Here is a 27,669-nt window from a genome sequence, read left to right as displayed (position 1 = left end):
CCTGGAGGGCCCCCTCCCGCTCCTCGGGCCTCACCCGGGCCATCTCGGCCTGCCGGTCGCGGTGGCAGGGCCCGGGGATCGCACCTTCCCGGGCGATCGCGGCGTGGAGAGCGAGCAGGTAATCCTCGGGCCCACCGCGCCTGGACCCGCACCCCACCCGGGCACGCGGCCCCTTTAAGGACTTGCTGCGCCCGCCCGCCTCCTTTTTTCTCGCCCGCCTCGGCCCTCCCGACCCGCCGGGAGCGCGCCTGCGTCACCACGCCCCAGGGACAGGGAGAGCCATTGGTTGCCGAGCTCGGGGCCACGTGACAGGGGGCGGGCGGGGCCTCCGCCGGAAAGGGCGGGCTAAGGTGACAGCTGTGACGTCGTGCGTAGGTGCGGGCACCGCCGGGCTGACCTTCGTCCCCGCACCGCCCGCGGCAGGGCGAGCCAATGACGGCGACGAGCTGGGGCACGTGACAGGGGCGGGGTCTCCTCCGGAAGGGGCGGGGCGAGGCGAGCGGCTTGATGCGCGGTAGGTGTCGCGGAGTTCGCGATGCCAGGCGGGGTCTGCGGCTCGCCCCGGGCCTTGGAGGCAGGCCTCGTACCCGGACGTCTCCCTCCTCTCCCCAGGACGCGGCCCTCCGCCCGGGGTCTCTCCTCGTCCCCCGCTTCCTCCCGGGACACTGTCTCTCCTTTCTCTTTCCTCCTCCCTCCTCCTCTCCCTCCGCCCCGGGACACTGAGCCTCTTTCCTCCTCCTTCCTCTTCCTCATCTCCCTCCTCCCCGGGACACTGTCCCTCCTCCGTCGTCGTCGTCGCCCTCCTCCTCCGCATTCTTCCTTCTCGGGACACAGTCTCTCTTCCTTCGTCTTTCTCCTTCCTCCTCCTCCTCTTGCCTTCCTTCCTTCTCCTCCTGCCTTCCTCCTCCTCCTTCCCCCTCCGCCTTCCTTCTCCTCCTCCTCCTTCTTTCTCCTTCCTTCCTTCCTTCCTTCCTTCCTTCCTTCCTTCCTTCCTTCCTTCCTTCCTTCCTTCCTTCCCCTCCTCCTCAGGACACTGTCTCTCCTCCTTCCTCCTCCTCTTCCCCTTCTTCACCCCACACCATCCCCTCTTCCCGGGGATGCAGCGCCCTCTTCTGTCTGGCATAGCCCTGGTGCCCTGGCCGGAGGAACTTGGGCAGAGTCCAACCAGAGGGATCCATGGTCCATGGTAGGGGGTGCTGGGAGGGGCTCAGGGGAGCAGCTACCTGCCTCTGCCGAGTGTGCATGAATTGGTGTTGGCTGGAGAGGCTGTGTACGCCTTGCTGGGCCTGGCACCTCCTTATACCGAATAAAACAGCTCTGCAGCTAGCCCGGCACCCCTGCTGCCCCAGGCTCCGTCCGGGCCGAGTGCCCGAGCTCCCTGGGCCTTGTCCTCCTGCCCCACATTCTCTCCTTGCCGTCACCCTACCAGTTCCTTCCTGCAGCTCTCTGGGTGCTTAGCACTGGAGTTTGGACGTGATCTGGGTTTTTCTGTGCAGTTACAGAAGTCTAGCCCTGAGGCTCTGTGGTGTGCAGAGGCTGCTGTGTGAGTGTGAATGAACGGCGTTGTGAAGGGAAGATACCGCAGTCACATTTGGGCAAAACTCATTTAAGTTTTATTTAGATGGTTGTTGTCCTTTTCTACCACACACTTCTCCCGTTCCTGGGATCGTAGTGCTCCAGAATGAATACTTTGTGGTTGCGCTTCTTCTAATTTACCACCAAAAAGGTCTTGTTGGCTGTGCCCAGAATACCACCTTGAATTGTATTTCACTGTCCAGGTCACCCCCTGAAGAGCCCAGGGTGCAGCGGAGTTCAATGTCACAAATTGTGAAGCACTAGGTGGTCACCTCGCGTCTCTGCCACGCGCATTTCTAGTATGGATCAGAAACTGTCCAAGCTGGTAGAAGAGCTCACGACTTCGGGAGAACCCCAGCTGAATCCTGAGAAGATGAAGGAACTGAAGAAAATTTGCAAGTATGTCTTCAGGTCCAGCAATTCATGCCGATCCCTGGCTCAGCAAGTCTGAGACGCCCCCAGGAGATTGTGGGGCTTCCCCTGGGGTCCGGCCTCCCGCCTGGTCCGTCCCAGCCCTGCCTTGCCTGCCTCCGCCATGGCCCCTGTGTGTGGGGAGGGAAAGCACAGGATGTTTCCCCAGGGCCCTGGGGACCCTGCCCTGGCAGGCCATCCCGCTGTGGGCCCCCCGTTCTGGGGTTGGGGGCAGGCTGGTGCGGCAAGAACACTTCTAAGGATGGCTCTGTTGAGAGCACAGGTGCACAATCGCTGATTGTCCTTATCCTGCATTTACAAAACAGGAAAATTGAAGTCAGTTTAATGACATCGTTAGCTTTTGAAAAAAAAAAAATTCAGCACAGATCAGCTGTCATGGTACACCCAGAACACCCCCAAACAGCAGTGGCTTCTCTTGCAGGGAAGAGAGCTGAGAGGACTACAGGAGGAGGCAGGGTGTGTGGTGGCTCCTAGGGCAGGTCCCAGAAGCTCCACTGACCTTTCCTTTGCTGCACCTGCAGGGGAGGCTGGGGGCCGGGGTCTCTGCTTGGCATGAAGTCTGTCCTGCCTTTGTCTGATGGGCCAGCTGGTGACCACTCTAGGCTTTAGGGGCCATAAGCCTCTGCTGTGTCCACTCAGCTGTGGACAGTACTGATGAACAAAGTGAAGGAGCAGCCATGATTGTGTCCCAACTGGGTGCTGACACTGGATCTCCTGATTTTACATGTCATGAAGTATTCTTTTGGTTTGTTTCAGCCATTAAACCTGTAAAAGCCATTCTTGGCTTGTGGTCATACAGAAACAGGCAGGGGCCGAGGGCTGCAGTTTGTCCAGCCTGTTCTGGACAAAGGTTAGAAGAGTGGGGGCGTCCCTGCTGCTTTGCATGCTGTCCGCACACAAAGCGTGTAACGCAAGGCTGACGGGTGTCCCCAGGTCTTCCGAGGAGCATCTCAGCCACACCTACCACCTGCTCACAACCCAGCTGAGCCAGGAGCATGCCCAGATCCGCCTCTCTGCATTCCAGGCCATAGACGAGCTCTTTGCCCGGTCTCACCAGTTCAGGATGCTGGTTGTTTCAAACTTCCAGGAGTTTCTGGATCTCACACTGGGCACTGACCATGAGCAGCCCCTGCCGCCCCCCAAGGAGGTGGCCCAGAAGCTGAGGCAGGCTGCCACCCGGGCTGTCCACGAGTGGAATGAGAAGTACGGGGCGGCCTACAAGAAGCTCGCCTTGGGCTACCACTTCTTAAGACACAGCAAACAGGTGGGCAGGCTGCACTCTGTGCTGCATTGGTGGACACACTTGCCTGGCCACTTGGCTACCAGCTAGGGGTGTGGAGGGCTTCCGGGAGTGGGGCAGCAGCTCTTCAAGGAAGACATGTGGAGGGAGCTGGGTCTCTAGTCCTGACTTCCACAGAAAGCCCAAATGGGGGGAAGTGTCCTGTGGCCAGGAGTTGAATCCCGTCAGGGTTTGCTGTGGGCTCTGGTGGTCCTGGCTGCTGCTGCCTCTGTCCCCCTATCCTGGCAGCTCAGGCCTTGCCCGGGGCATTGGGCCAGTCGGTGCAGCCTGACATGCCGCCTGGCTCTGCACCTCTGCAGTCCCCTCCCGGGGTGTTTCCAGGCCCCCCGGGGTGGGGCAAGCAGCATACCGCTCTCTGAAGTGCTGCTGACTGTGCTCCTGTGGGGGATCGATCATTGCTGTCCACGTGTCTCCTTGTGTTTGGAAGCCTTGGAGCCAGGGACACACAGGGCCTGGCTCATGGGCATGTCTTCTCTCAGGCCTGGTTTGCCTTATTCTCTCTGTGTTCTGTGTGGTCAGGTCTCATGTCTACTTCAATTTCCCAGGTGGATTTTCAGGATGTGAGCGCAAGGACTCTGGCAGAAAGGAAGCGGGAGGAGGAGAAGCAGAAACGCTTGGATAGAATCTACAAGGAAAGGTCTGAGCGGGCCGTCAGGGAGATGGAGGGTGAGTGCGTGTGAGGGACCACCCTGCCATGGGGGTGGCAGGTGGGCAGCCCCAGCCCTGTCCCCCGGAACCCCTGGACAGCCACTATTCTCCCACGCCCCCTGGCGGCGCTGCATGGGAGCGTCCGCAAAGGTCTATAGGCTGGCAGCAGGGACATGTGCCTGTTCATCTCACAGCCCCTGTTTGCTCTTGCCAGCGCCCCCACTTCAAAACCTGACCCTTCCGTGAGGGACAGGCAGCAGGCCTCTGCCCCCTGAGGATGGTGCTGGTGGGCCCCAGGGAGGTCTCTGCTGAGAAGCGGCCAACCAGAGTGCCATGGTAGAGATGAGCTCTCAGTGGAGTGCTGGGAAATGCTGTGTCCTCATAGCTCTCCCCTGGCCTCTCTCTGTCCACGGTGGCGCATCCACTTGGTATCCTTGGGGGCACCAGTAAGCTTCATGGCAGAAGTCCAGACCTGTGTGTGTGACCAAGGACATCCCACGGGGCGGCCTTGTGCAGCTGTGTTTGTGGCTTCTTCATCCGAGGGAGTGGCCTCTGTCGGGGGAGGAAAGCGGAGGCACAACGGCCAGGCAGCACACAAGGACCCAGCCCACCTGCCGCTGGCATGTGCCTTCCCTTTGATCAGGGCCCTGCGCTGGGGGCAGGTGGTATTGTTTTGCTGGTGACCCAAGAGGCAGTACCTGTGTCTGCAGAAATGTCCGAGGAGATCCGGAGCTGCCTCACGGAGGTGGAGACCTGCTTCAGGCTGCTGGTGCCATTTGACTTTGCCACAGGCCTGGGGACAGCGTCACCTCTGGTGGACTTCCCTGTGTCTGAGGAGAGTGCCCGCTGCCAGGCCGGTGCTGTGAATCATGAGGACGAGGAGCAGCCCTGCTGCAGCAAGACCCTGATCGCCTGTGCCCACCTTCCGGGAGCCGTCAGTGGGGAGGGGCCACCCCAGACTGCCACGGGGGCCAAGGAGGAGGAGGGGGACAGTGATGGTGACAGTGACAGCGACAGTGACGGAGAAGGGTTTGTGCGGCACCATGGCCTGGGGTCCCACAAGTACACACTGGATGTGGAGCTCTCCTCAGGTAACCCAAGCTCCTGCGTGCTGGCCTGGGCTTTCTACCGTCAGCCATGGGCCCTAGGGACGCTGGCAGAAGCCGGAGTTCTTGGGACCGTGAGCAGAGCAGAGACTCCGGGGTTGGGGTGAGGGGTGACATGAGGCTCGGATCCTGTGGTCCCACCCTGAGGTCCTCCCTGTGACAGGCAAGGCTGACACTTTGAGGAGCTGAGGAGCCCTTGGGGAGGCTGTGCTGCCCATTCCCAGGCCTGTCGGGCTCAGAGGGTGACTGTCGGGCTCAGGCCAGCCTCTGTGGCTTGCAGGAGAATGTGGTTGGAGAGCGGTTTCTCACCATGTTCGTGATGACATAGGAGAGATACAAAGGGCCCCACGTGGCTTGCACCCTGTGTGGGCTCTGGGTGGTTTGGGAGCCTGCTAGGGATGTCGACAGAGGAAGAGCAGTCAGGCTACCTAGTTGTGTGAAGACCTTTCAGGCGTCTTGGGTCCAGCAGCCCCAGGGGAACTGTCTGGCTGGGTCTAGGGGAACAGACAGTGTGCAGAGGTGGGGGTGCCCAGCCAAAGATGGGCTGGGGTGGCGGGATGTGAAAAGAGCCCCTTGGGACTGAGCCTCCGTCCTGAGAGTGGTAAGGGGCAGCCCCAGGGGGTGGGGGTCCAGGGCTTCCACAGGTTCTGTGGGATGAGCAGGGTCTTCAGGCCTGTGTGCAGGGAGATGTGCAGTCTGGCTAAAATGGTCTCCACCAAAATCAAAATTTTAAAGTAGTGAGTCTGTGTCTCTGGGGTGAGGTGTGGGGTCCTGGGCAGAGTGTGGCTGGGGCAGGATGGGTGAGGCGGACAACTTGCCCCGCGTCCTCTGCTGACCCTGTGTTCCAGACGGCCTGAGGGTGCATGAGGACGAGGACAACCACGCTGTCATCCACTCGGCCCGCGATGCACTCAAGCTTATCCAAAACAAGTTTCTGCCAGCCGTGTGCTCCTGGGTCCAGGTAATGCATGTTCCCACCAGACACACATGCTGGGGGTGCTGGGGCCACGTCAAAGGGCACGCAAGGTGTGAGGGAGGGCGCCCTAACCTGCTCAAGTGACGCGCCCCCTCGTTGGCAGCTCTTCACCCGTGCAGGGGTCCATGGTGGACACTTAGAAGCTGCCATTGACCTGAAGGCGGAGCTGGAAACCGCCCTGAGGAGATCGGGAGAGCTGGACATTAAGCCTGAGGAGGGGCACAGGAGGGAGGTGAGTGCTGCCAGCGGACTGGGGGAGGGAAAGTGAGGAGACCTACTTTTTGAGCTCAGTTTTCAAAGTGAGCAAGAAATCACTGGCACTCAGAAATATTCTGGTTCTACCTCGCTGGGAGCTCCTTTCCTGAAATGGATGGTCTGACCGGGAGGGTGAGAGAGCACTGCATAGGCAGGCCTCCCTGTGGATGAAGGGCTAGGACAGGGTCCAGGGCAGGAGGGCATGGCAGAGCTGGGGAAGGAGGCAGAAGGTTCTAGTTAGGAGGGAGATCACAGGGCCCAAGAACTAGGCCAGCCCTGCTGTGCTTCTGCTGCCTAAACCTTCCCAAGTGCCCCCAGCAGAGCCTCCCGTGAGCTGGGAAAGGCTTTCTGGGCTTCAGGGTCTCATCCTGTCCACCTGCGCTGTGGCCAAGGACACACCATATTAGGGTGCGTGCAGGAGACAGAGAATCCAGACTTGTTCTCAGGCTTGTGCAGAGGGCCGTGTCCCTGGCCAGGGCAGGTGGATACCATGGTCCCAAGCGGGGCTCCACAGAGGAGCTCCGGGGCAGTGAAGCAGGGCGAACATTTGACATGGTGCCCCATTTGGGGAGGATAGTCAAGGATATGTGTCTGCTGGTTGTGTGGCACCTCCAGGCACCATGTGGTTTGAGAGGGGGATGCTGGTCCTCTCAAGGGTTGTGTCCCCGGGCAACCTGGTGACGCAGGGACATCGTACCTGTCAATGGGGTGCCAGGAAGTCCATCAGCTTCTGGGATACCAGACACTGGGCAGCAACCCTGAGCCTCGAAAATGGTGCCCCCTCCCATGAGCCTATGCCAGGATCTGGACCTTAATGTCCAAAAGGGATGTGAGAGCCGTGTCCTCTGCAGGTGTCCTCGGGGCCTGCCAGCAGGGAGGGGCAGCCACAGCTGGAACAGCAGCCGCTGTGTCAGAACCAGGAAGACAGCCTCCAGAGTGCACCTCTCTGCTGGGAGCCAGGCCCCTGGACCACAACTCCTGGCCTGGCTCTGGGCAGATGTAGCTGTTAACAACAGGAATTCTGGGGTGGAGGAACAGTATTCCCTGGTGAGGAAGAGAAGAGCTTCGGAGCTGCTCAGACCTAGGATGGATGGGGGCCGACACCTGGCTCTCAGCACCTAGTGAACTGGACCCCTATGGGGCCCCTGGACACCTGTCACAGCACCCCTGCCCTTGGTGTGCCTCTGAGCAGCGGCCCCGGCGGCTGTCCTCCCGGTGCAGGGTATGCAGGCCACGGGGACCGGCAGAGGGCACTCTTGCCTTTCTCCCATGAAGCTGTGCTGTCTCAGGAAAGTTCTGGGCAGGAGCAGGGCCTGCTCACAGCCTCGCCTCTGCTGGCTGATGTCCTAGTGGGTTTCTGTGGGTGCGAGATTCCTCGAAGAGCATTTCAGGTGTGTGACTTCACTAAGAAGTTAGTTTTGTGCATTTTGATCAAGATCTTTTTTTTTTTTTTTTTATGATGAAGGGAGGTTGTTGTCTGGTGTCAGGAGGAAAGTGATCTGGTCCACTCTGCCCAGCACGTCAGGAAGGACTTCTTTCCGAATGTTAGAAGAGCCAGGATCACAGCATCAGAGCGGAGGCTGGCCTGAGATCAGGCAAGGGTGGGGAGGCCGGGTGGCTCCCCTGGGTCCCTCCTTCATGGCGCCCTGAGGACCAGCCCATGTTGCATGAAGACCACCTCTCCACGGCCAGGTCTGCAGGAGCTGAGGGAGGTGCCCTTGGGGGCTGAAAGAGCCCCGGGTTGTAAGGGCTGCTTGGGCAGGATGGTCTTGTCCTGCCAGGCCTGGGGATTGGTAGCACTGCTGGGGCTGGCAGGACACTGAGCCCAGAGGTGGCAGCAGAACCTTCATGGTGGCCTGATGCCGGCCAGCCCACCCTGGCCTCATGGTTTGAGCCCCCAGGGCAAGGGCGGGTGTCCTGTTGGACCCAGGGAGGACGGCTGCTGTGTCCCGAGTGCTGGTACCCCCAGCGACCAGTGGGCAGTGGCCAGGGTGGGTCAGGTCCCCTCTCTAGCAGATGCCCTGGGGATCTTGTGGGTCCAGTTTGGGGCTGCCCAGCTGTACTGTGGCTTCTGCTGCCCCCAGCGGACCCAGGGGCTCCAGTCAGCACCTTGATCTGCTGGACTGTTGGGGAGCCCCCAGCATCGAGGGCATCAGAGGATGCGTCTGGTGGGGGCAGGCTCTGTGGCCCTGCCCCTCCTACACAGGGTCAGCGGGGCGCACAGAGACCCCTGGGTCACTGGGACCTTGTAGCCTGGAGTTGCATGTGCGGAGACAGTGTAGCTTCCGTCAGCCCAGTGGACACTTCCTAGATGCTTCTCCACAAACTGATTTTAAAAAGACAGTGCTCTGAAATCCTTGGAGATTGTGCTCATCCGTGCTGGCGGGCAGCGGCGCCTGGAGATGAAGCGATTGGGGCCCGAGTGGCTGAGTGACAGTGCCCCGCTCAGGTGAGCGCCGCTTCCCAGAATAGCCGCCCGTATCTGCACATCTGCTCCCGCGCCGGGCGGCCGCAGAAGCCGCTGTGGTAATTAGAAATTATGAACGACGTGTGCTCCACTCATTTTCAAATCAAACGTCTGGGGCTTTCAGTCGTTTGCCTTCGCGTCTCCCCACCTCACAGAGGCCTAGCGGGTGGCGCTGGAACCGTGAGCTCCGCAGGCTGAGCTGGGGACACTAATCCGTAACGTGGGACCTAAGTATTTTTGAACTTCTGCCAGAAATGTCAGAGAGGATGAGCACAGGGCTCCTGGCCGGGACTGGGAGCTGTCCTCCCCGCAGCCCGACAGGAACCAGCCACAGGGCGGTTAGTTAGAAGGTATCCTGGTTCTGGGTTTTGTGTAGTTGTTGGCTCCTATGTATTGTTTTCCTCTTGACACGGAGGTTCCGTCTTTAAGATATATTTCAGCCAGTTTAAATATGTTTAACTGTTTGTTTTATAGAGTGTGTCTCAGTTCTGTTTGGAAGCAGCTGGGGATAAATCTGAAATAGATCAATGTGGAGCATCATTCGGTAGATTTAGTTTCCAGTCCTGCTGCTGCGGGAGAGGTGTAATAATCTGTGGCTGCTACATTCGTTAAACTGATAAAAATCCTTTATAAACTTTTAAATTGCCTGCGGTTTAATTATGTGGCCAAGAACAGCGATTATTTTGTATTGTGTAATTAACAAAATATTAATTTCCTACCAACCAATATGTCTGAAAACATTAACCTGGAGCACCAGTTTATATAAACTATCAGCAGTATGGTTTTTTTTTGAACGACTGGGTTGTGTGTTTAAGTGGGTAAAATGCTTGTGTGGGTGCTTTGGTCTGATCAGCAGTCTGACGTGGCGGCCGAGGGCTCTGCCAGGGGACACATCCTCACTGTTCCAAATGCAGCCGGACCACGTGGCTCAGGGCAGGCGTCCCTGGCAGATCGTGTGACGAGGATGTGCCTTGGGCAGGGGTCCTGGGTGCTCCAGCTGCCATTGTGTGGGACAAGTTTTCCATGCCGCTGGAGCCACATGAGGGCTGGCTTCCTGTAGGTGAAAAGGACAGAGCAGGAAGCCCAGGGAATGAAATGTTGAACGAGGGAGGCAGGCCGGGGAGGCAGGGAAACTAAATCAGCCAGCAGTAGGGACCTTGTGCTCGGCAGGGCCGGTAAACAACCTTCCTGGTGACATGGCTCCCTCCATCACACTGAAGGCCACGCGGCTGCAGCCAGGGGCTGGGAGCCAGGGGAGGGGTCACATGCCTTCCGCCCTTCTCACCAGGCCAGAGAGCACTCAGGTAGGCACCCAACTGCCCAGGCCAGCCCCTCCCCTGTGCCCTGGGGCTCTAGGGCCCTTCTCCCCCCCACCACACCCGGGCCCTCCCTGTGCTGTGCGCACCCCTTGCTCTTAACACCTTCACATGTCATCCCTTTGATCCTATGAGCATCCCTACGAGGTGACTCTGTCACTACCCCATTACACAGATGGGAAGACTGAGTCTGGGGGAGGCCCTGAGCCTCAGTCTCAGAGGGTGATGTCTGCCTGCACTTTTGCCCGAGAAGGTTAGGCTGAGGGAGGACAGCATGTACAGTGGCTTCTGTTGTGTGGATGGCCACCTCCTTGGGAGGTGAGACCCGCCTGAGGGGAAAAGCCTCAGTCTACTGGGAAGGATGTACTGTCCCACCACCTACCCACTCTCATAGGCCATGCCCTGCTGGTGGCCTCCCTGCTTGGGTGACCGCAGCACAGGCTCCAGGTACTGCCTGAGGCTTCTGTGTTGTGTGACGGATGCTCTGGAAATGGACCCCCAGGTGTCCCGTTGCCCCGTGGTGTTATGGCTTGCACTGCTGGCAGGCCGGGTGCGGTGTGGGAGCAGTTTCCAAGGCAAGGCCTGTCAAGAACCCCAACCTGCCGCTGATTTGGATCAGACAAGAAACGGGGCCACGGTCACTCTGGAATGCAGTGATGCATCTGCACCAGCTCTATTCTAAGTGGGGGACCTTGTCTCTGCAGCCTTGTCTGCATCCGAGCAGGCTCTGTGTGGCCCTGAGTGCTGTTGTCAGGGGCCCTGTTCCCTCCTGCTTGCTGGTCAGCATGCGCCCCACCGTCCTCTGCCCTCTGAAGGCGCGTCCCCAGCCGCTGGAGATGCACATGAGATATTGGCCTGGCTGGGCAATTTGCACGGCCTTCCAGGGAGGGCATTAGCATATAAATAGCAGATGCAATGACGACCATCACAGCTGAGCACGTTTAATTTTTAGTTTATAAGATAGAATGGGGTTTTAAATGCATGGCCATCAAGCCGCTGAAAGACAAATGCAGTTCGGAGCTCACTTGTCTGACGAGGCCTTACATCATTTTTTTTTTTTAAAAAGGGAAACAGACACACATAAAACTGAACAAAAGTGATTTCTTGGGTGAAAAGTAATTGAGATTGCGCACCGAGTTAATTAGATCGTACAAAATTTATTTAACGGTCCCAGCTGCATCTCAGGCGTGCGTTTGGTGGGCAGACCTGCTCCCAGAGCCAGGTCGCTCTTCCTCTTCCCCTCAAACAATCAGTAACCCCGATACCCCCACTGCTGTAAGCTGATTGTGTTGTATATTTTAGCCATTTTATTGCTTGTTTAATTATGATCCCAGTGGCTCATTTTTCTAAATCCTTTTAACTGTGGGTGCGAATCCATTTGTATGAGATCAAGGAAGGCTGGAGCCCCCGGCCTGCACCTCCCTGCAGCTGTGGGCTGGCTGACCTCTCCCGAGGGGCTGCCCAGTGAGGGAGGTGTCCGATGGGCCGTGGGGCTCTGACCACCGGCCAGGGCCTCCACCTGTTGGAGAAGATGGGTGCACACCTCAGATGCAGTGGGGGGGGGGGGTTCTCAAGACTGTTCTGTGTGGTTTGTTGCTCCCAGCAGCATGAGAACAGTTCACAAGTAGACCCCAATTTGAGGACATGATTCTCTTCCTTCCCAAGGTTCTCACAGCATCCATATGCCCCTGCCCACTCCCTGCCCAGGACCTTGCTTGCCTGGTTCAGGCCTGTTTCTGACCTGTGACCTTTGACCTTGAGGGGAGGTGGCCACCTCACTGCCCCACATAGGACTGGCTCCCATGAGCTCTTCCTGCAGGCCTCAGTCTCCCCAGACTGTACTGCTTTACACAGGTCTCAGGCAGGGCTTTCTGGTTTGGCTGGTGGTGGTGTCCATGTTCTTAGTAGGTCACACAGGTGTCGTAGCAGTGGTGACTGCCTGACCAGAGCAGTCCTGGGGAAACAGAGGAAGCAGAGCTTCCTCTGCCTCTGGACACTGGCTGTCACTGCGCTGCCCTGATTGGGCTCAGGGTTTGACGTCCAGTTCACTTTGTGCTGCGGAGCTTTCGGAGAGCTGAGGAGCCCTGGGAACGAGATGTTGAACTTGGGAGCTTTTGAGGGTGGATTTGATACTGGCAACAAAGTCCACCTGGCGCTGTACCACCCGCTGTGGGTGGGGAGGGCCGCCCCGTAGCCAGAGAGCTCACCACTCACGCGCACCAGTGCGTTGCCACAGAGGCCAGAGGCCCAGCTGCGGGGACCCTGGGGGGGGGGGGGCGGCTCTTACCCCGGGGGAGTCCCCAGGCTCTTGCAGAGGACAGCGTCCTCCTGGAGGTGTGTGCTGCCTGGTATGGCCTCGTCAGTGCTAATTTAAGAACAAAGAGGAGCCCGGGGCTCCATATTTCATCTGGGGAATAAACAGTTGTAGTTAGGGAGAAAGAGGGTATAATTCCTAATAGTTAGCTAAGCAGCTGAATATTTTTTAGGAAATGAAAATTTAGTAAAAGTCCCTGGCAAAATTGAAGGGTGTGAGCGGTGAGCGTCATATTTTATGAAAATGACCTCCATATTTAAAATCCAGCACTCCGTGTTATGCATTGTAGCACCCAGTCCACATCTACCTTTTAGAAAATTAAAACACATAAATTCTGTTTAGTGTTTGATACGCACTGCACTAGCCGAGAACCGTAATGCCCTAAAACCTTGGGCTGCTTTCCACCTTTCATAAATTCCTGGGTAGATTCTATACAAAAATAATTTTCAGGTCCGTGGCTCATTGTTATTCAAACGTGATTGATCGCCGTCATTTGCCCAGCTCGGGAGTTAAGTGCCCCTGTCATTTCCAAAGAGTATAATTGGGACGTTTCACAGGTCAGTGGTGGAGACAGGCTTCCCTTTTGATCAGTGTTAGACTGATAACAAAAAATTACAGTTTCCGATGATGAATGTCTCCCGTGCTTCCCAGATGCACCACCGTGGGTTGTACCCAAACAAAGTGCATTTGCATCTGATTATGCCTCTCAAGGCGGGCGTCCTGCACCGCAGGTACGGCCCATGTGGCTGCTGATGCCCAGTCGCCGTGGCCGCCACCAGGCCTGGCTCTGCGGGGACTGGCTGCTGTGAGGGTGCAGCTGGCATCTGTGACCCACTGGGCACAGTGTGGTCTCCTCTGTGCCCCCGAGGTGTGCTGCTAGGAGAGCCGTTGGAAGTGAAGGCATGTGCCGCATGGTTCTCCATCCAGAGTTTGTCTCTTCCTGCCTTTGAGGGTTCATGTCATGGGCACCCACCCGACAGGGTTCTCCTTTCTGGAGGGACTGAATTTGTTGGTGGCAGTGGTGCAGTCCGCACCCTGGTCTGGCTCAGCTGGCCCCCAAGTGTTCCAGGCGGGTTGGCAGTGGGGTGGGTGCTTCCCTCTCAGGAAGGACTGGTCCTGATGGTCTGTTCCCCTCCCAAGTCCTATCCTAGGGCTGTGGGGGTCACTGAGAATGTGGGGCCACCTACAGAAGCCCCACTCCTGCTCTGCGGACGACCTGTATGGGCAGGGTCCCTACCACACTTTCCGGGCCAGGTGCTGCCCAGCCAGCAGGGCAAGGGCAGAGATCCGGGTCTTGTAGAAAGGAAGCCAACCCCATGCGGTTCTTCAGGCCCTCTGGGTAGGGGGGGCATGGAGGGGGCCCCCAGCTCTTTTCTGGTGGCTCAGGGCTCCTCACCACACTAGCCTGGATGGGGAAGGGGGCCTCAACCAGAGGAAATGGTTTCTTCGGTGGCTTTTTAAACAAGTCATTCTTAAAGACAGAATATTCCACAAGTGCTGTCATGGGAGCTGGGAGCTGGCCTCTTGCTGGGTGATATCAGTCTCCTGGGGCTCTGGAAACACATCTACTGTATGAGACTCTACAGCCATGCATCTTCATGCATTTCCAAGGGCACTGGGCAGTGGGGCAAGTTTATATGTGGTTTGGATGTGGACCCTAGATGGCCGGCTGATGGGATAGCCATGGACCTGGCATGAGCTCAAGTGGGACCAGGCCTGGAGACAATCTTTTGTCTAAGGTGATGCAGCGTACCTGACGCTGGACCCCAGCCCGGAGAAAGGTCTCCACAGAGGCAGGACTGGGAACTCCTGGGCCTTTGTGCTGTGCTTATACACAGGTCTGGGGGTGTTTCCACAGGTGGCAACCCCAGGGGACAGGGACGAGGACAATGACGATGACGACGATGACGGGGACTTTGTAGAGGTTCCAGAGAAGGAGGGGTATGAGGCCTGCATCCCCGACCACCTGCGGCCTGAGTACGGTGAGTACAACTCGGGTAGCCAGGATCCTGCTAAGGATGCTGACCATTAGAGTGTGACCTCACATCTGGGTCTGGGTTCTGGGGTCCACTGAGCAGGGGAGCCAGCTGTGGTGGATGCCCCACCTGCCGACACCACAGATCTCATGTCCCAGGCAAACCTCTGGCCAGGGCTCCTCCCCTAGGCCTGCCCTGCAGTGGGCTCCTGCTGCCCCTGTGTTGGGCCGGCTCCACCACCCATCCAGGGGGTACAGCCAAGCTGGCTACATGCAAGAGGCAGCCCTGTGGGGGACACAGAGGTCTCAGCACTTAGGAGGGAGTCCAGGAGTGGGGCAGGCACCAAATGCCCAGGGGAGAGTGCTATGGGGGTGTGGTGTGATTCCCAAGGTGGCAAGGCCACATGGGGCAGGAAAGAGACGGTGGCTAGCAGTGGCTGCACCCTGTTCTCAGGCTCCCGAGGCCCCAGGCCCTGTTAGCTGGGGCACCCCTGCTTGCTGTCTGTGAAGTCACAGCCTCTGTGTCTGGCCCAGGACACCTGTGTACCTCGTGACAGAGGAGGGCTGCTCCAGAAATGCAGACCCACCTGCAACTGGTCTCTCCTGTCTGGGCTTTCCTTCTTTTCCATACCTGCACCCCAGGATGGTGGCCTTCTGGGGAGCAGGGACGTGTGCGCCCACAGGATCTACCTGCACACACACACAGGAAGCAAATAAAAACAAGACCCATGGTTTCTGTGGCAAAACAAACCATTTGATTTCTGGATCTGAAGGTGAAATGTGAATTTGTTCAGATGATTGGCAGCTTAGGTGTGGCCCAGGGTAGCACATCTAGACCTGACACCTAACAGCGCAGCCCTGGTTCCTCTCCTGTTTGCCATCCACCAGCCAGGTGACCTCTCCCCAGGCACCCACCTGGACGCGGAAGCAGCAGCGACTCACACCTGCTCCCTGGCCGCCAGGGGCCTGTGTGCATGCCTCACCCTCTGCTCCAGCCACGTGGGCCTTCCCTTAGTTTTTGGGTCTTCCTCTGACTGTTAGGCAACCTTCCTGTCTCTTGTTCCGTGCTCTGCGTCTGAAATGGCCCTGCCATCCCTGGTTTATACTGCCACCCCCCCCCACCCAGAGCAGGGGCTCTCTGTGGCCAAAGGCCTCACCTGCACCCATGAGGTGCCTGGGGACTGCTTAAGGCACATGTTAGGAGCAGTGGCCGCCCTCCCGTGCCCAGGCCAGGACAGTGAACAGTTGGGGGCAGGACTTGCCAGGGAACAGCCCGCTCAGTGTGGTCACTTCTCTAAGTTTCTGCAGCAGAGGAGCCTGGTGGCAGGTAGCCCCTGCCTAAGAGCCTCCTGTGGCCGGCAGGTTGTCCAACAGCGGTGAAGCTGCAAGGCTCTAGGCCCTGCCTGGGAGCCCCACCCTGACCCTCAGCTCATCCTCTGACTGTGACTTTGCAGTTGCAGACTCTTGCGCTTGTCCTATGCACATCCCGCTTTGAGGACATCGAGCCCTTTCAGAAGGGAGTGCTGCCCTCTGGCCTGGGGTCACACTTGGACCACAGCTGCAGTCTCTGGAGTGCTTCGTCTGTGCCACATCCACTTTGGCACGAGGGAAGTAGCACCCAGTGAAGCACTTGCTAGGCACCCACAGGGACACTCCTGCTGGCAGGGTCATAAGCGGCCATGGATCCTTTGGCCTCCCCACTAAGAGTAGCTGAGGGGACTGGATGACATAGGCTGTGTGGACCCTGCTGTGCTTACAGGACACGTGCCTGAACTCGGTGGGTGAACCTCCCTCCGGGCCTTGTCCACCCAGCCAGGACAGAGCAAAGGGAAATTGTCCCCACAGAGCAGCCTGCAAGCCTGATTGTGTGGTTCCTCCACCGAGCTCTCGGTGTTTCTCCAGCAGCAGGTGGGCGGCATGGGTGGGACGCCTCTTCTGTGCTCCTGGGGCACCTGACTGTGGCCTGCCCCCGATGTCCACTTCCTCGAAAGGCCTGGTGCATGTGGAGGGAACCAGAAGCCCTGTTGGTCTTGGTGCCAGCTCACCCGTTTTCTCTGTAAGGCTCATGACATTCTGTAACCTGGAAGATTGTGCTAGTGGCTAACATGGATCGGGGCTGAGTGCTGTCCATCTGCGTTCCCAGACAGGTGGGCCGGGGCAGCGATGGACACAGCCTGGGTCCCTGGGGGTCATGACCCAGGGGAGACTGCATCCCCAAGACAGCCATGCCACCCTGGCCACCACCCTGAATGTGGCCGTGAGCCCCAGTGGGCCCCGGGGATCTGGAGGTTTCCAAACACAGAAATGTGCTGGGGCAAGTCAGTCAGTTCATAACACTAGTTTATATTCCGCCACTGTTTTTTCAATTAAATGCAGGTGAACCTGCAGTAGATTCGTCTAAATCCACACGGCTGCGGAAGCTGGCGCTTTTTCTTTCTCATTTCTTTCTCTGAATTTTCACCGAGGGGCTTTTATCTTCCCCTTAATCCTACCATTTCTGTCAGGACATAATCTCTTTCTCAAATTTACATTTTAATTACAAGGCCAGCTGAACTAGGTAAAATCAATAATGTCAAGCTCGGCGGCCTAACTCCGCACGGAAGCCGCAGCCTCTCCATTTCCCGCTATCGATTCATCGCTCCCACCCTGTCTGCCTTAGTGCTCCAGGCAAATGGGTGCCACTTGGTCAATTTAAACAAAAAAGGGGATTTGAGCAAGTGTAGGATTCTTTCTAAAGGCAACTGTGGAGTAAATTTGAGGCAGGGTCCCATCCGTGAGGCCCATGCCCTCAGATGGCAGGCTCAGCAAGGGAGGCAGTGCCAGCTCAGTGTGGCCTCTGGCTCTTCCAGGAGGATGCACGCTCCCGGGCTTGAGGAGTGCCGCCTGCTTTTTGGGGTCTTACTTTGAAAGTATGTCAGCGAGATTGATTTTCTACAACAATGTGAAAATGGTAGTGTTTTTTTAGTACTCTGAGTATTTACTCTGCTTTAACACGCTTACCCATCTTTTTAATGGTTTAAAACAACAAATCAATGAAAAATATATTTCATTCTTGTAACTCCTAGGAATTCTCATATTGATCTTCAGGCTGTGATTGTATCCATCTAAATGCCACAGTGCCCACTTATCAGCCGCCCCCCCCATCCCCCGCACCAGGCGTGTGCGTGTGGCGCGTGCACGCTCATGGGGCTGACCGTGACAGGCTCTGCGGCAGTTAGTGATACACCTTGTCAACATCCCGAGTAGAGGTGTTGGGGGTTTGGGGAGCTGGAGCTAGGGCATCCTGGTGCTGATGGAGCCTGGTGCAGGGTCCCCACCATGGGGGACCTGTTACACCCTAGTGGCTCTATCCTCCATGCTCAGCGGCCGGAACCTGAGAAAGGGCAGCAGGAGGCTTTCCAGGCATGTGGAGCAAGGGCAGGCAGATGATTCCTACAAAGGGCCTATGGGCCTCGGGAAGCTCCCAGGAGACCAGCTGCGTGTGTGGCCATGCGCCGGGAACACCATGCATGGAAAGTGGCCGGTCCGCTGAGCCCTGTGGTGCAGCATAGGACTGGGTGGCCACCTCCAGGTTAAGTCAGACTGCCCCTGCTGCCTGAAGCAGATGCAGTCCCTCCTGGCAGTGCCAGCCCAGCCAAGACCTTCCTCAGGTCCTGAGTGCTGCCATGTCCCCTCTGGTTTTCTCTCTAAATGCAGTATTTGTGATCCGTGTTGAGGGGGGGTGCTGGGTGGAGCCGTGTGTTCAGCGGGACCATCTACACCATGAGTCTGTGTGCTCAGGAAGGGTGAGTCAGAGGGTGTGTGTCAGTTTCTGGGCTCCTTCTGACCACCCCGTGGCCTGGAGATGTGGTCTGGGGACACTGAGGTCCCCTCGGGTCCTACTGCCTGGTGGTCCTGGCAGGTGTGCGTGTGCACTCAAAGGGCTTCTTGGTGGCAGCGTCCCACACGCCTGTTGATTTGGCCTTGATCTGTGAGGTCCGCAAAGCCCACCATGGTGAGCCCCTGAGCTGCTTACCAGATGCGCCGTGTCCCTCCTCGTGTGTCCATTCTTACTGAAATGTCATCCTGGCAACGCTGCCACCCCACTTTCTCTGGGTCCCCACTTGGAGCATAAGTCTACTCGCATGTCTCTAGCGTCGTTTGTTGTAAGTGGGTCTCATGTGGCCCGCAAATCACTAAAAGTTTTGGAACTAATAAACCTGCCCTTGAACTACTTTAATCCACATGAAGAATGATCACTACGTTGTTAGATGTCTTAGGCACTTTGTCGCCACTTCTGTTTCTTTCTTCTTCTGACCTTTCATTTGCTAGGTTATTAAATCCATTTATTAAATATTAATAAAATTGTAAGAAAATTGATCTTTCTGAGGGTTGTCCCTCATTTTCGAAAGATTCATCCTCATGTTTTCTGCACACAGTTGCTGTCATGGTGTAAGGACGACTGCACTGCCCTCCCTCCTGGCCTCCGCAGCCCAGCCCTGTGCTCATGCCTACATGCCTTGCCTACATGCCTTGCCCCACACCCAAACTCACTTCCCTCCCTAACGGATTGATTACTTGATCTGAGAGTGTTTTCAAAGCAGACCTCCCGGTGGTGCCAGAAGGGGTCTCATGCCCATGCAGCCCCTCATGGGCATGGCCAGATGCTAGCAAGCTGGATGGAAAGCTGTAAGCATGAATGTCTTGTCCTTCAGTCTTCTCAGGACGAGCTCCAGAGATGGCACGTTCACCATCACTGCTGATGCCGGTGTTGTCCGTGGTATCCACCTTTTCTTTGGAAGCTTTTTGGATCTTTCTTTTCATCCTTAATGTCCTTAAATTTCCTTATAACTTGACCATCCATTTTTTCTGTCCATTTCCTGACACTCAGTGGGCTTTTTGCCCCATACCTGAGCTGTGAGAGAGCTCCCAGGGGTGCCCACCACTCAAGTGTGCCTCCCCTGTTTGGTACATCGTCACCGCAGGAGTGTGCAGCATGCCTGTGTGACGTCTCGTCCTCTGTCTGAGACACATTGCTCAGTCTGTTTCCTTCTGGGTGGGTCAGTCCTTAAGCTGTGAGCCGTGCTCGGCCCCCAAGCCCTCAGCTAGTTTGGAGGGGCAGGGATGGCGTGCCACTGGTCTCCTGATCTGTGTGCTGTGCAGCCCTGGAACCCTAGCTTATATGGTGACAGCACAGAGAGGGGCCAGCAGGGGTCAGGGAGGGTCTGGCTAGCAGAATTGAGGAATCTGCTTTCACCCTGTTCTGAGGACATGGGGACGACCATGTGCCATGCAGGTGTCATCGGGAGACGCAGGCATCGTGGCCCAACAGGTGCCACATGGAGCATGGCTGTGGCTGTTGGAAGATTTGTTGCAAACACATGCAGTCAGTCCCATTGTGACAGCAGTGCCCCTGGGGGTCTGCCTGGAGTCTTGGGAACAGTGGCCGGAAACGACACATCTGTGTTCCAGGGCTGGAGAAAGAGCCAGCTGTGCGGAGCTTGCCAGCGAGGAAGAGGACAAGGAGGGACGAGGAGGCATGTGACCCCACCTCTGCTGCTGCCCAGCTGCATCAGCTGCGTGGACGCTTGCCCCCACCTCCAAGCCCCAGGTGACGTCCAGATGCCCTGCCTCTGCCTGGAGCACTGACCTGCCTCCTGGCTGCAAGGCCCCTTTGGCTTCTGTGGAGGCAGCCCTGGGCATGTGCACCGGCCAGGCGAGCACCTGCCAACATCTGTGCCCATGGCAGGGGCTGCCAGCAGCATCAGGGGGTCCTCGGAGCACTGGCATGTCAGCCAGGGCACAAGAGAGGCTTGAGGCTGTGGGGTGTGAGGGACAAATGTCATAGCACCCCCAGGCCTGGCGTGAAGGCTAAAGATCCAAGACCAGCTCCTTGCACGGCTCCCTGGGGACAGGTAGGGCTGCCCTGGAGCCCAGGTCTAGGGAGAGCAGAGGACAAGGGGGAGAGGCAGGTGGCTGTGGCTGGCTTCTGGCATGCATGGTCAGTGTGTCCTGTTCTTGTGGCCTCTCCAGGGCACCTGTGGGACCAGAGGAGGCTGGGAAGCTGGCGGCAGAGCGGGCCCGGGCACCTTTTGTGCCCTTTGGAGTGGACCTGTGCTATTGGGGCCAGGAGCAGCCAGTGGCTGGGAAGATCCTCAAGTGAGTGTGGTCACATCTGGTTCCCATGGGTGCCCAGCCTGCTCCTTGCCTGTCCCCTGCCTGTGAACACACAACCAGGCACAAGAGGAGCATGAGGGCAGTTACCACGCACAGGCTCCCTAGAACTGTGCCCCAAAGTGGGATTTGGGACTTTCTCTGAACCTCTCTTTTGCTCCCTGGAGAGATGTCCTGCTTCACCTCCTGGTATCTTGAGAGCTCTTAACTGACCCATCCTGCTCTGCCCCAGACTCTGGTGCCTCTGATGTCCACATGGGCCAGGCCTGGGGCTCTGTATGGACCTTCTGGGGACCCATCCCCTCACTGTGCTGGCCTACATGCTCTCTGTGGGGCTGCAGATGGGAAGTGGGCACAGTTGCGTCCCCTCAATCTGTCGGGAGTGTGGCCCCTAGGTCGGCCCCCGTGGCCTAGCACTGCCTGTCCTCCTAGACTGGGGGCAGCACTGGAGGCTGTGGGCAAGAGCAGACTCTAGAGACTTGGCTTGTAGCACCTCTGACAGGGTCCAGAAGTCTCTGCACTCTGCTCCTCCCCGGGGTGCCTGGCGCCCTGTCCAGCAGCATCCCTGTGGGAGCTCTGAGAGTCTGATGTTGCAGGTGTGACTCTGAGCACCGCTTCTGGAAACCTAGCGAGGTAGACACAGAAGTGGACAGCGCTGATGTCTCAGAGATGCTGCAGAGCCGCTACATCACCTTTGCGGGGACATTTGAGCCTGTGCGGCACCGGTGCCGTGCCCTGAGGCCTGACGGCCGGCTCTGCGAGCGGCAGGACCGGCTAAAGGTGAGGTGGCCAGGGCCAGTGGGGACCACAGGCATGTGGGGATGGTCACCTTGGGGCCCCACCTGAGCCAGGACAGGGTGGCCAGGTAAAGTGCTGGGCTCTAGCCAGCCACTACCTTGGCCAGGCTCCTATCCCAGGGAGGGCTTGTCTGTGGCTGGCAGATGTCGCTTAGCCACCACCTTATGGCCAGGGTTGAGAGTCTGACATCCGGGACCTGGGCTGCTCTGCCCTGGTCACTGTGTCCCTGCTGTCCACTGTGCCTCCTGGGCCTGCTCTGCACTGAGCCTGGGTGAGCAGTGTGGAGGGAGGTGGTTTTGGCCAGACCAGTGTAGGCCTACCCTCTATCACAGATGTACCCTGAGGGCTGTGGTCGGCAGGACAGTGGTGGGCAGCCCCATCCGGCCGCCAGAACTGCTCTTTCTTTGTTACAGTGCCCTTTCCATGGGAAGATCATCCCAAGAGATGATGCGGGACGGCCCCTCCATGAGGAAGATAGGACCCGTGAGCAGAGGCAGCAGCAGCAGAGGCAGGCAGGCCGTGCAGGTAAGTGTGGGGCCTGAGGCAGGCAGGTGGGTCGCTGGGTGGGGTTGGCCTGGGACCCTGTGTGTGGCCGCCCGCCACCTCTAGCATGGCTGTAAGTCACAGCAGCACCGCAGGGGACACAGGCTTCTTGGTGGGCCATGTTTTCCTATAGCTGCCCCCAGGAGACACAGACACATGGCCAGAAACCACCATGTTATCTGTTGGAGGTTTGGGTTCTGGTTTCTGAATCACATTTTTAAGGAAATAAGGGGAACAGAGGTAAGAAAAATTACTGGCTGAAGCCTGCTCTCCAGACGGAAGAGCAGCTCGCTTCCTGCCAGATAGATACCTTCTGTGGTGCCTTGCCACGCCAGAGCTCATGCTGCCAGTTGCCACCCTATAAGGCCCACCCTGGGCAGCATAGTGGGCTTTGGGGGGTGTGTGTCTGGGCAGAAGCAAAGAGATCCCAGGCACATGTGCTGGGCACATGCCACATGCTGGCCACCTGATGTCAAAAGACAGAAGGCCAGGTGGTGTCACCTGGAAGTGACTGTCCCTTTCTGGGTGCATGTGGGCATGCTCAGAAGAGGGTGGATGCCCACCAGACCCTGGTCTGTCTCAGTGTCTCTGCCTGCATTAGGGTCTGGAAGCCTTGGCCACCTGGGGCTCTGTCTGCCCCAAGAAGCCAGGTTGCAGACCCAGAGCCCTGAGGAAGGGAAGGTGGCCTGCATGTGAGGGTCCCAGGCAGGCCGTGTTTGTGGTCATTAGTGGGTTTTTTCCCTTTGACAGATGTCAGATTTCAGGCTGACAGGGCGTCCGAGCCCCCGGGCCATGGATGGCGGCAGGGAGGGGCCAGTGACCTGCTAATCCGCGGGGCGAGGCCTTCCCTGGTGGCTCACACTCAGGAGCAAATTAAGTGCGTATTTTTTGTGTCAGCCCTGAAGAGTATCTGGTTCTGCAGCCCTCAGTGACTTGTTAACAACAGGTATCGGCCGCGGCCGCGGGCCGGCGCTGGCCAGTCAGATGTGAAATAGCGTCTCTTTACTAACTACAGTATTGATCCCCGCCTCCCTCGCACGCGGGGCAATTTTCTTTTCCCTGGGCTAACCTCGGTGACAATGCGCGCCGAGCTGCAGGCCCGCCAGCGCACAGGAAGGCCACGCGGCCCCGCCATCTATTGATTTTCTTCAAAGGCTTTTAAATTGCTCCTTCATTTTACTGAGATGCTCATTCCATCTCTACCGGGCGCCGGTATTTTTCCGTGGTGTTTAAACAATTGCTGCATTCACTGAGCTCCTAAACTGTGGCGCCTTCTTATTATGGGAGATAAACTGTTTAGACAGTTTTCCTTAATCTGGGATTAATCATTCCTGGGACTGAATCGTGCAGCCCTGCACTCCCTCACTTCAAAAAATCAACCTGGGGAGGCCTCACCGTCTATCTGTGTGGGGCACGCATCCTGGCCCCTTGGACCCTGGCCACAGGCTTCCCGTGGGCCGGTGGCCGCCACTGGTGTGTGGGGTGCCAAGCAGCCTTCCGCAAGCTGGGGTCACTGTCCGTGGGTCTGGGCGCATGAGGGTGGCTGTGCTGTCACTCCTGAGCGGGATGGCACTCTGTCTCCTGGACCTCGACTCCACCTGTTAGAGGGAGTCCGGCCCCCACCAGGGTTGGGCAGAGGAGGCCAAGCCAGGGCCACAGCAGGGCCCATCGAACCCAGGGCTGGGAGCCCCAGAACATTAGGCCATGAACCCTCTCCTCAGTCCCCACAGAGGTACAGCCCCAGGCTGGCCAGGCCACGCCCTGTGGGACCTGGAGCGCTGTCTCCTGCCACCTTGCCAGAGCTCACCATGGCCGACCGTGTGCAGCAGGAAAAGCAGAGCTTTTCCGGGTGAAGTGACCCCCTCTTGCTGAAGCCTGTTGTCAAGTTCTCTTTGGGCCAATAAAAAAAACTTGGCCCGTCCTGACCCCTTGGTTGTGGCTGCCCCTGCTGTGCGCAAACAGCAGGCAGCCGTAATTGGGGGCCACTGGGGCCCAGTACAGGTGCTGCCGGGAGGTAGCCTGCATGTGGCACTGCCCCCCAGCTACCAGCCTCCACTGCCTTCCTGCCGGAAGGGTCAGTGGGTGTACCCAGCACCTTCCTGGCCTCTGTGGGCACAGGGGCCCATGGGGCACAGGATGGTGGGGGACTCAGCCTTGGATGCCTGCCCCCTTTGTCACTGGCCAGCAGTGGGCACTCTGAGATGCCCTCAAGGCAAGGAGGGATCAGGAGTTTCTTTAAATCTTGGGGTCTCTTGGCAGACTGGCAGGACCCCGAGTTTATGAGAGATGTGGAGGCCGCCACGGGAGTGGACCTTGGCTCGTCTCAGTCCAGCAGGAGAGGCAAGGGCAAGCGGAGGAAGCATCCCGGCCTTGCCGACCTGAAGCAGCAGACCAACACTGCCCGTGCACGCATCGCCAAGAAGGTGTTTGCTAAGTAAGGGCTGCATGCAGCATTCCTGCCACCCCACGCCAGGATTTGGGGGTGCTGCAGTGGGCTGGCCGAGCTCTCTAACACCGTGAAGGTCCAGGGCCCGAGACCTTAACTCCTCTCTGCTACGCCTTTCTCCCTGTGACCACTGGGTCCCCAGGCAAGATGGGTGCTCCTGGTCAGCAGGGGGCAGGGGGCCAGTCAGGAGCAGAGCCCGGAGCTGGTCACCCTGAAGCTGATAGATGAGTGTCTTCTCTAGTAGGCAGAGGCGGGGGTGGGGGGTCACTGACCAGCACACCATCGTTTCCTGGGGATGAGGTGAGGCTTCCATGGTGACTGCTGGCACTGAGTCAGCTCCATGTCTCTACCTTGCCCAGCTGACCTGGAAGGACTCTTGTGGTCTGTGGGCAGGGGAGTCACCTCCAAGGCTGGTGTGATGGGAGGCACCATGCAGGTCTCCACTCCATCAGAGAGAGCTTGGCCAGTGCTGTGAGGGAGGTGGGTCAGGGATGGGGCATCTCTGCAGCACAGCTGGACCTGCCTGGTGGCTGTGGCTGGGACTTGGCAGGGCCAGAGTAGGAGGGCCACCCATCAGCACTGTCACTGCCTTCCCGCCACTGTGGCTGGCCAGATGAGTCTTGCGTGCACAGGTGTTGCCAGAGGCTTTGGGGCACTTGTTTAGGAAGTACCTGTGGGTCTCTTGGGTACCATCAGGCCACCCAGGGGGGCAGCCTTCTCCAGCAGACCCCTAGAAGGTGTTCAGCTCAGTGTAGTGGGTGAAGGAGGCTCTTCTCCTCTCCTGGCCAGCATTGCCAGGTATTTGGCCTGAGTCGGGTTGGACAGGAGGGTGGCTTTCTCTGTGCCCACACGGAGTCCCCAGGGGCTGTGGGGAGTGGCTCCTCATTGCACCTTCTCGTGAGTCGGCATCCTGAGGACAGTGTGGCTCCCCAGGCTCCAAGCACAAGGCTGGCTTCCTGCAGATCCGCCAGGGGTAGAAGGCACCCTGGGTGTTGATGCCCAGAGTGCTGGCCACAGGGCCTCTGTGCCCAGCCTCCTCTCTCCATCCTCAGAAGGGCCTTCGTGCTGGCTTCGTGGCAGCAGCTTTATTGCCTGAACTTGTCCTGTGGGAGGGCCACAGGTGACCATGCCCTTCGTAAGGTAGCAGAACCCCTAGGATGCACCCAGCAGTCACACAAGCACTGGGGGCAGCAGGGCATCACTGCTTGGTGGCCTCAGTGGCTTCCTCCTGAGCACAGAGCCCAGGCACTCAGGCAGTGAGACTCACTTGACCTGCCTATCTGTGCTTTTTGCTGCATATCCTGCACTGTTGCCCCATGGCTGTGCCCTGAGGCGCTGTGCATGTGGCTGGGCAAGAACAAGCTGGGAAGGATCCAGATCTGGTGCTTCCTAATTGCATCTGCCCTCACACTGCTCCACGACAGGTTGCAGGGCAGGCTCTGCCTTTATCCTGGGGTGTGGCCTGGTGCTGGTGAGATTTGGGGTCTAGGGAGCCCACAGGATTAGTGCCAGGACTGCTCTTAGGCTCTCTAAGCTGTGGCACCTTTAGTTGGAACCCAGAGCCCTGGCCAGACTTCCCTGATCATGTCTCACTTGCTTTCCCCACAGGGCAGCTGTGCAGAGGGTGATCACAGCCATGAATCAGATGGACCGGAGGAAGCATGAGAAGTTTGCAAACCAGTTTAACTATGCGCTGAATTAGAGGGTCAGACGATGTATGTGGTCTCCTCTGGCCATCAGCTCCTCTTCTCCCTTGGCTGGTGCACTAGGATGGGAAAACAGACACAGGACTGGGCTGTAGCCACAGCCACCATTGTTTTGTGTATTCAATATGAGAAAATAGTACAGATTCAAATTACAATGCCCCGCAGGTATGGACTGTCCCCTGCTGTAGCAGGCCATGGCCATCTAGTTATGGGTCCTGCCTGCCTGAGATCCTGGAGGTGACATAGGCAGCTGTGTCTCGGTGGGGTGCCTTGCAAAGCCTATCCACTTGTGACATGCTTCAGAGTCAATGGCCCATGTGTGACCCCCCACTCCCAGCCCTTTCCCCGGGCAGTGGTCACTCACAGGGGCTCTAGGAAACCTTACACTTCATGTAAACACTGTTTTTAAGACAAACACAAAGGGAAGTGAGCCGTTCAGTGTTACACCTTGCATTTCCAGTGCACAAAGCGTTTTGGTGATGGATCTGCATTATTAGAATGCCAACAACTACCTCACTGCTTTTGTTTTTTAAAAAATAGTTTTATTGAAATAGAACTCACACACCCTAGGATTCACACTTTTAAAGTGTACCACTTAGTGGATTAAGTACATTGTACAGCCTTGGACCACCTGGTTCTAGAACTTTCATCACCCCAGAAGAAAGCCTGTCCCACTCCTCCCTCCATCCCCCCCCCCCTTGTTTGTGGCTTTGCCCTTTCCAGGTGAACGGAATCCCAGCAATATGTGGTCTTTCATGTCTCCTGGGTTTTCCATGTCGTGGAATATGTCAGAGCCCCATACCCTTTAATGGTGCAGTGATGACACCCAGTGTGTGGGCACAGCACACTGCTGATCTGTTTCTCACGGACAGTTGGGTTCTCTCCACACCGTTTGGCTATTATGAATAATGCTTTTGTGAACATTTGTGTACAGACATACATGTCCATTTCTTTTTGGTTTACACCTAGAAGTGGAATTTCTGGTTCATTTGACAACTGTTTTGACTTTTTGATGAACTGCCAAACTGTTCCAAAGGAGCTGCACCATTTTCCTTACATTCTCACCGCAGTGCGTGAGAGTTCCAATTTCTCCATATTTTTGTCAACACATGTTATTATCTGATTTAATTGTAGCCATCTTGGTGTGAAGTGGTATCCTGATTTGCATTAACTTGTTATTAACTTGACTAATGATATTAATTATATTTTCATGTGCTTATTGGCCATTTGTGTATTTTTTTTGAGAAATAGCTATTCAGATCCTTTCCCATATTCAATTGGATTGTTTTGAATTGTAAGAATTTTTCATATATCCTACACCCTTATATTGTTCGCAAATATTTTCTCCCATTCTGTCTTTTCCACTTTCTTGATAGTACCATTCGAAGCACTAAGTTGTTAATTGCGTTGACATCCAGTATCTCTCTTTTCATTTGTTTCTTGTGCTTCTGGTGTCCTGTCTAAGCACCTGGCCTGGTCCTACATTTTCTTCTAAGAGTTTTATAGTTTTAGCTCTTAAATTTGGGTCTTTGATCCATTTTGAGTTAATTTTTGTATATGGCGTGAGGTAGGGGACCAACTTCTCATTCTTTTGTGTGTGGATTCCACTTGTCCCAACGCCATCTGTTGACAAGTTCTTCTCCCCCCACCCCCACCCCA

At 57.2% G+C, this 27,669-nt stretch overlaps 1 protein-coding gene across 5 annotated transcripts; it reads left to right on the top strand.

Annotated features, from left to right (window-relative positions):
- The first annotated feature begins 396 nt into the window (after positions 1 to 396).
- Positions 397 to 27,234, top strand: UVSSA (UV stimulated scaffold protein A). Of its 5 annotated transcripts, none has more exons than XM_038533299.1 (15): positions 397 to 514; positions 1,779 to 1,974; positions 2,941 to 3,271; positions 3,853 to 3,973; positions 4,666 to 5,046; positions 5,910 to 6,022; positions 6,141 to 6,269; positions 14,248 to 14,371; positions 19,816 to 19,954; positions 20,377 to 20,502; positions 21,114 to 21,297; positions 21,729 to 21,840; positions 22,609 to 22,735; positions 24,118 to 24,292; positions 25,913 to 27,234. In XM_038533299.1, exons 2-14 carry the CDS (start codon positions 1,877 to 1,879, stop codon positions 24,290 to 24,292), a joined length of 2,160 nt encoding a protein of 719 aa, XP_038389227.1. In that variant the 5' UTR covers positions 397 to 514; positions 1,779 to 1,876; the 3' UTR covers positions 25,913 to 27,234. The 5 variants fall into 5 exon arrangements, with proteins under 5 accessions (XP_038389227.1, XP_038389230.1, XP_038389228.1 ...); XM_038533300.1 differs by lacking the exon at positions 397 to 514 and adding an exon at positions 970 to 1,186; XM_038533303.1 differs by lacking the exon at positions 397 to 514 and adding an exon at positions 1,210 to 1,543 and having other exon boundaries at positions 3,032 to 3,271.
- Positions 27,235 to 27,669: the final 435 nt, after the last annotated feature.

This window comes from Canis lupus, chromosome 3 (genome assembly GCF_011100685.1).
Source record: "Canis lupus familiaris isolate Mischka breed German Shepherd chromosome 3, alternate assembly UU_Cfam_GSD_1.0, whole genome shotgun sequence".
NCBI classification, from domain to species: domain Eukaryota; kingdom Metazoa; phylum Chordata; class Mammalia; order Carnivora; family Canidae; genus Canis; species Canis lupus.
This window is presented reverse-complemented; position numbering and strand designations above follow the sequence as displayed.

Coding starts and splice junctions, on each gene's coding strand:
- UVSSA (XM_038533299.1), top strand. CDS start 1,877: ATGGATCAGAAACTGTCCAAGCTGGTAGAAGAGCTCACGACTTCGGGA. Junction 5,047..5,909: donor GGATGTGGAGCTCTCCTCAG/GTAACCCAAGCT, acceptor CCTGTGTTCCAG/ACGGCCTGAGGGTGCATGAG. Junction 21,841..22,608: donor GAGGCAGGCAGGCCGTGCAG/GTAAGTGTGGGG, acceptor TCCCTTTGACAG/ATGTCAGATTTCAGGCTGAC.